An 8479-nucleotide genomic window follows, 5' to 3' on the forward strand; every position below is an offset into this window, starting at 1 on the left:
TTTCTATGATACAGTTTGAAAGATCACAGTACATTTTAAAATTATTAGTTGTACTTAAAAACATATATATACCCCAGGTATGGCATATATTTTATGGCTTCTGATTACTATGCAGATTTATAACATATTCTGGGAACTATCCTAGATCACATGCAGTGATGCAGGGGTTGGCTCAACAGAAATGCAAACTAAGCAAAGATGCTGATATTTTTAAAGAGAGACCAAGTAAATACCAAAATAGGAAAGAAAGAAAAGATAAACATGGATGTGCAGCATCCCTTTCAATTCAATTGCATGGAACTCTCTCTCTTCTTCATGAGTCTAATGATAGCATTTTTCACTTCTTTATTCCTAAGACTATAAATAAGTGGATTCAGCATGGGGATCACCATAGTATAAAACACAGAAGTCACTTGTTCCCTTCCCAAGGAGTAAAACTTAGTTGGTTTCAAATAAGTAAAAATAATAGTGCCATAAAAGATACTGACTCCCAGGATGTGTGAAGAACAAGTAGAAAAAGCTTTGTGTTTTCCTGAAGTGGAATTAATTTTCAGAATAGTAGACAGAATGGACCCATAGGACAAAGAGATTGTGATAAGAGACACCATTACAGTGGAGCCAGCGAGAATGAATATCATGATTTCAATGTCATGAGTGTCAATGCAAGACAGGGCTAAAATTGGAGTTGTGTCACAGAAAAAGTGATGGATTACATTGGATTTGCAGAAAGACAAACTGTGCATGCAAAGAACATTGACCAAGGATACAGTAAAGCCAATCATGTAGGATCCAGTGATGAGGATGTGGCAGAGTCTTGTGGACATAACAACAGGGTAATGAAGGGGATTGCAAATTGCTGCATAGCGGTCATATGCCATAGAAGAGAGAAGGAAACACTCAGTGCCACATAAGAAGACAAAAAAATACATCTGGGTGAAACAACCCATGAATGAAATATACCTGGTGGAAGTCAGTAAGTCCTCTAAGGTCTTAGGTGTAATGACCGTTGAGTAACAGAGGTCAAGGAATGACAGGTGACTGAGGAAAAAATACATGGGGTTGTGAAGCTGGAGGTCCAGGCAAATCATCATTATCATTCCTGCATTCCCCAGTATGGTAATCAGATATATGAGGAGAAATAGCATAAAGAGGACCTGCTGGATCTCTTCAGAATCTGTAAATCCCATAAGGACGAAGTCAGGCATTTCTGTGTTATTCCTTCTTCCCATAATAGAATTTAACTGTTGTAAACCATTGGGAGATCAAAGGTGATGCTTGTCATGAATGATTTTTAAAAGTTTTTATGTTTATATGAATGATGTTGCATTTTAAAAATTAGTTCCTTATTCTTAGAAATTCATAATAAAGAGCAGGTTGCACAACGTGATTGAAAAATTCTTACTTTTACTGTCAAATGTAAATTAGATGTAAAATATAATTTTCATTTCATATAATAGAAGCTTACATATATTAAGTAATTAGAATGAACTGGGACTATTATAAATGCTTATTTTTATTAATACATTTATCCAGATGAAAATATTATTTCAAAGCTATTACTTTTGTACACACTTTTGAGTTGAGAAAGGGGAAACAGAAAGCTAAATATCTTATAGAGAGTCATAACCAATAAGCGTTGGTTCATTATTCTCCAGAGACTTAGTTGAAACCAGAGAACATGTTCATCACACTATATTTCTATTTACAATTTCTTTCATGAAAAAATAAACATTTATAAATGTTATATATACTGATAGTTTTAATGCATACTTTTCTGGGTTTTTTGTATTTAATTTTAAGTAATACCAATGACAAGTAAGAAATTAAACCTAGATTTTTTTTTTACTGGGTGCATTAATATTATATACCTAGCATTAATATTAATTTTCAAGTGAGGCAATGTTTTTTAACACATTTATGTAAAATAAAATTTCTTCCAAATGTTACATTTTAAATTTAGGTATATTGCTGGTGCATTCTGATTCCACAAGTTCTACATTCCCATTTCCATGCATCCTGGCATTAGTTAAGAGACCTAAATTATATGCCTATATATAAAGCTATTCTTCTAATATCTTCATTTTATTGGATCAAATATAAATCATCTAACTTTGAGAGTACTACTTACCATAAGCCAAAGCTGAAGACTATCTTCAAGTGCTACATCTCAAATTACATCAAGATCAATTTTTTCCATGGCTACAATATGTGAACCACTTAAGGAAGTGAGAATTTATATGATATAATATTTGTTTCCTTTGAGATAAGTTATTTTTAAACTTTTTTACATGCATTTTTGTTTAATTCTGAAGTAAAAAAAAATTGACCCCAAATTTTGCTCAGCTTTAGTCAAATGGAAAGATCCCCCAAAATTATGTCTCACAAATATACCACGGAGCGTCAGTGAACAAAAACAGAACAAAGTATTCCTGCCTTTTCCCCACTAATGCCGATTCACCTCTTATATAGATGGCTGCTGATAATGCCCTATTCGGTCATCTTGGGGACAAATTTCCAAAAACATTTCTTGGCATGTTTCCAAGGACTGATGTATCAATGTTAAGTTTGAACCAGAGAATTCCTTTTCTCTTAGGAGCCACATAATTTCAACAATGATTTGTTTGGCATTGTTTGAGATCCTGTAACATTTGAGTGGATAATAGAGAAGATATTCTTTAGAGAAATACTTAATTATCTTCTGGTTGAAAGGCTAGTTTATTAACCATTAAGGATGGAATAGTTCATTTTTCATTTGATATATATTTATATTTAAAGTGTGACTCTATCATGGGAGTAAACGTGTTCATTACACTAAAATTAGAACACAATAAAATTCAAAGAATAAAATTGAAATCATTTATAACTGTTGTAAATCTTGACATGTGTTTTCTTCAAATTATTTTCCTTTAGGCATAGCTAATTATTTGTATGTACACTTATGTGGTCACATAATTTTTATCATGCTATATTTTCAGTAACATCCAGTATTTTATCATAAATGTTTACAATACATCTTAAACTAATTTATACTAGACTTTGTAAAACCCATAACTTCATGTAATTTATACCAGACTTTGTAAATCTCAAAAAAAAATTCATTTTTGCATTAGCTGGTGCAGCATAAATGTTCTTTAGGAGTTTGCCCTAACTGATGAATGGGTATTTTTCAGGTATCACAAGGAAAGCTAGCATAGTTTCTCCATTCAGTTTGGAATGAATAAGTTGAATTAGTTTCAACTAATTCATTGACACAGAAGATTTGTTGTTGTATTTATTCCCCAAAAATGTTTCTGTAATTTATTTTCATTTTTAGTGTCCTTTGCTAATATTTTATTAAATAAACAAGAAAGAAAAGAAGAAATAAAATTAATTGCTGAGATGTGAAAAAATGTGTAATTAATGACAAAAAGCATACTTCCTTTCTATATAAGCAGGTCAAAGACTTTCTTGTGAACCTTAGAAATATGAACAATATTGAAATAAATTTTCATATATATATATATATTTGAAAGTAACTCACAGCAAAGACTATTTACACTTGAAAAATCAGGAGGAAATATGTTGGTGTGGATAAAGGAGCTACAAAATAATGTACTTTATATTTGGTGAACATTTGGAAATACAATTCTTCTATTCATCAAAAACTTAGTGATATTTTACCAGGCTTTATTTGAAACTAAAAAGCCAGCCTAAGTTTATTTCATAAAATATGACCTTGGACTTTCAGCCAAATGTGAGACTACCAGAGATTTTCTTTGTCAATGCCACCCCAATAGGGCAGGCTTATAATTTGCAATATCCCCAGGAGTGAGTTTTTGTTTTTTACCCAGCATTGAAATCATTTTTTTATAGTCAATTAAGTGAAATTTTGAGTAATATATGTAAGGATTAAAGAAAGAATATTTAAAAAAACTAATTTTATGACTAATCCATTTTCTGAGTTTTATTGCTTGGATTCCAATTCCAATAGATCAACTCTACCAGTAACATATTATTGGCAGAAGATTGGGAGACAGAAACAAAGGAAAAAATGGCTCTTTGCCTTAGATTCCAATACAATTAGCTTTTTATCTCTGAAAATTATTCAATGTCATTATTTAATTAAAAATCCATTGCTGCATTAAATATTGTCCAATTTTTCCTTATAGGTTTTGAAGTTTTGTTAAGAATTTTTATATCTTTCTGATAATTTGCTCTACTGTTATTTTATTCTGCTGTTTTTTCTCTGGAACACAGATGTCTATGTCTTTCTTATGTTGTCACAATAATTCGATACTTTTTATTTGCTTATATTCACTAGGAATACATGTATACATCCCTTTATGTTTCACCAGTTCCTTATAGGCATCATATAGCTGGGATTACTTTTTAATTGAATAAATTACTCTTTTAATTAGTATATCTCATCTATTTACTTTAAAAATAATTATTGGTTATTTTCAATTTATGTCATCCACTTTTGGACATCTGTCTCTTATCTCCTGGTTTCTTTGGGTTAAAAAATAGTTAATGTTGAATTTTATTCTCTTTATTGGATTGTTTCCACCAAACCTCAATAATCATTTTTTATTCATTCTCTAATCATTAATGATTCAGTAATCATTAATTATTTTGCCAGTGACCTCTATTGAGGGTTAAAAGTACAATCTCAAATTATTTTCATGAACTTTAATTCATTTTGTAGCCTCCAGTCATTCAAGATAGCAACACAGACATGAAAAATTTTCATCTACCTACAGAATCTTTAAAAACATAACTAAAGCAGGCATAACAAGTTCCTTGAAACTCCTAAAAAGAGTTAAGGAATAGTTGTAACTGAGAAAGTGCTAAATGAAGAAAATGGAACTTGAAAGTGCCCATTCTAAGACACTGTTAGGAGCAGACCTCATTCTCATTGTTGATCACTGGTTCTGCTCTTCAGGAAGCAAAGTATCCTCTAGGTTCATCTGTGGTCCATTTATGTTGGTTCCCATCCATGTACAGGAAATGTCAAAGACTAATCCAAAACACTCATCTTTGAATCACTTCCACAGAATTTTTACTGCACACTGAAGAGGCACTTGGACAACTGAATGACTATAAGAAACAATCATTAAGGAGGCCTGGTATAGTGGAACCCTGGTTCTATGACACAATTCTGGACTCTAGAATTTAGAGGGTTATTCATTTGTCAACTAATTGAATTTCTAAAATCAAAGCACTTCCATAGGACAAAATGCAGGCCCACAAAAGAAGTATAGGATCCCCCACTTTTACCTTGGTTTGATATTCTTGGCCTTGCAGTTCCCATTTACCTTGGGCTAATCTGCTTGACTGGAGTGCTAAACTCTGAAGAGGAGCACTATACAAAATAGAGTCAGACTTTGAAAACAGTGAAAGTTGTGATATGTGGTTGTTTGTATGTTTTTTGTTCCTATCAATCAATGAAATATATATAATTTCACTAGCTGAATATAAACTTATGAAGCACAGGCTCAAGGACTAAATCCCATAGTTAATATATTGGTACATATACCGTGAGTCAAAAGTTTATAAGAAAAACAACGAAATGGAAATAATAGCTCTTCAAAAAGGAATAGGATAAATATCAGAAAGCAACATCAATTAATTTGGGGCATATTGGTAATAGACAAAAATAACAACAACAAAAACTTCAATATGCTCCAGAGAGAAAGGAAATCACAAAGAAAGAATTAAGGGATATCTTAAAATAATAAATGCACAATAAGAGAACCTGAATAAAGTGAAACATAGAAGTAATCAAACAAATATGCCATGGCTGTAGAATACAATAAGCCATAAGAAATTTCCTGAGGATTTCAAGAGTAGATTAGAGCTGGCAGAATAAAGAATCAGTGAACTATAAGATAAAACAAATGAAATGATTGAATTGGAGGGAAATAAGCTAAAACACTGAAAAAAATGAACAGAGTCTAGGTGACCCGTGGTACACCATCAAGTATACTAATATATGCCTAATAAGAGTCTCAATAGAAGATGAGATTGGCTCAGAAAGAATACTCAAAGACATATGGCACTACAACCTTTAGATGTGTCCTGAAATGCAGAGAGGCCAGCCTTTCCAGCATATCAACTAGTTCCATCCCCCTACCTCATATTATTGACATTCCCTTCCAATATGAAAAATGAGAATAGGCATAGCCCAAATACCACCAAAGAGTGGGAGAATGAACAACGATGATGGTGGCATTATACAGAAGAAGGTAGGGTTTAACAAATGAGTATGAGTGCTGAATCATTATATTGATATTTCTTTTTGCTTCCCATACCTTAGAGCAGTAAGAAATAAAATATGAAATTATGGAATTGTAGCCCATACAAAAATCTGAAATCTGTTGTACAACTAATTGTTGTGATGTACTTTGAAATTTATTGCCTTTTTGTATATATGTTATTCTTCACAGTAAAAGAAAAAAGAGAGAAGGAGCAAGGTAACAGAGAAGACAGGATATAACAAATGAGTATGCCTGCTGAATCATTATATTGATATTTCTTTTGGTCTCCAGTGTCTTTGAGCAGCTAGAGGAAAAAATTTAAAAAGTGTGGACCTGTAACCTATACCAAAATTTAAAATCTGTTCTATAACTACTTGTTAAAATGCACTTGGGGATTTATTGCTTTTTGTATATATGTTACATTACATAGTTTTAAAATGTTTAAAAAAGACATGGCCGATAACTTCTCAAATTTAATGAAGACATGAATGTACTCATTTAAGAAACCTGGCAAACACAACACAAGATACACTTGTAGAGAACCATGTCCAGAATGAAGTCAACCTGTCAAATATTGAGGAAAAGGAGAGTGCTCTGAAATATGCAAGAAAAGACAATATGTTATATAAAATAAAGTGCAGATTTATTGTTAGAAACAATGGAGGGAAAAAGGTAGTGAGACAAAGTATTGTACACATTGAAAGAAAAGAATTGCCAAGCAAAAACTTTTGTGCAACAAGACAGTTTGAAAAATAAGGGAGAGATTTACATAAATCTAGAAAAACAAAAGTTGTAGGCATTCATTACCAATAAATCAGCCTTACGAGGAATGCTAAAGGAAGTTTTTCAAATGGAAAAGAAAGTGGATTGAAGAGGAATAAAGTATTAAGGACTTTCAGTAAACATAGGAGTAAGTATAAACCCCAGAATTGTTGTATTGTCATTTCTGTTTCTAACTCCACTTTTTAGTTTTAAAAGTTGTAAAATGAAAATATATACAAATAATGATAAATCCATGGTTCTTGAAATACAATGTGCACCAACATGATCCATAAACCTAGGGGAATGCATGAGGGCAGTAAAAGTGTTTGGGTATGTTATTGAAGTCAAATTGCTAGCAAATAATTGTAAGTGATTGCAATAAATTTAAGAAGCTATATTTAAGCTCCTTGGTAACTACAACAAAAATATCTGAAAAATATGCAAAAGGTACCCAAAATGTTCAAAGAAGGAACAATTCAACAAAAATACATAAGTTTTAAATATATATATACATATAAAGGACAAAGCCTCACAGTATATGAAGCTAATATTGACATGTTTTAAAGGAGAAATAAATGATTCTGTAGTGATAGTGATAGTAGAAGACATAAAAATGTCCAAAAAAAAATAATGTATACTTCCTCCATACAGAAGATGGATAAGAAAATAAAAGACCTGAATGACACTAAAAACTAACTAGAGCTGATTTTCACTCAACAGCAACAAATACATATTACTCTCCAGTGCACATAGGTAATTCTCCAGTATAGATCATATGATGTCACAAAATAAGTCCTAATACATTTAACAAGTTTAAAATAATACATGTATCAACTTTGACCACACTGGAATGAAGCTAGCAATCAACAACTGAGTTATAACTTGAAACTTCATAAATATGAGGAAATCAAACAATACACAATTAAACAATGCATGGGTCAAATAATAAATCACAAAGGCAACTAGGAAATATTTTGAGGTGAATGAACAAAATTGAGCATAACAAAACTTATAGGATACAGCAAAGGCAACAGTGAGAAATTCATTGGTGTAAATGCTTGCTACAACTTGAGGAAATAGAAAAAGAAGAGTAAAGAATGGAAAACAACAATGATTATAGTAGGAATAAATGAAGCAATAGAGTATCAAAGAACCAAAAGTGGGTTCTTTGGTAAGATCAATAAAAGTGATAACAAGAGCTAGACTGATGAAGGAAAACAGAGAGAGGAAGTAAATAAATCAGACGTAACAACAGGGACATTACCATTCACCCCACAGAAATAAAAAGGAGTCAAGGAGGATACTATGAACAGCATCACCCCCCAAAATTAGAACCCCTAGATGTAAGAAAAAAGAACATACCTCAACAGACCAATAACAATGAAAGAAACAAATCAATAATCAAAACTTCAAAACCCCTCCACCCAGTACTGTGCTCACTGGTGTTGGCCATGGAGAGCAGCTTCCCTTGACCCAACTCA

At 31.9% G+C, this 8479-nt stretch overlaps 1 protein-coding gene across 1 annotated transcript; it reads right to left on the reverse strand.

The window, feature by feature from the left end:
- Positions 1-281: 281 nt before the first annotated feature.
- On the reverse strand, positions 282-1229 carry LOC143672674 (olfactory receptor 8H1-like). The gene has a single exon (XM_077147239.1). It carries the CDS (start codon positions 1227-1229, stop codon positions 282-284), a length of 948 nt encoding a protein of 315 aa, XP_077003354.1.
- Positions 1230-8479: the final 7250 nt, after the last annotated feature.

This window comes from Tamandua tetradactyla (assembly GCF_023851605.1).
Source record: "Tamandua tetradactyla isolate mTamTet1 chromosome 1 unlocalized genomic scaffold, mTamTet1.pri SUPER_1_unloc_1, whole genome shotgun sequence".
Classification (NCBI taxonomy): Eukaryota; Metazoa; Chordata; class Mammalia; order Pilosa; family Myrmecophagidae; genus Tamandua; species Tamandua tetradactyla.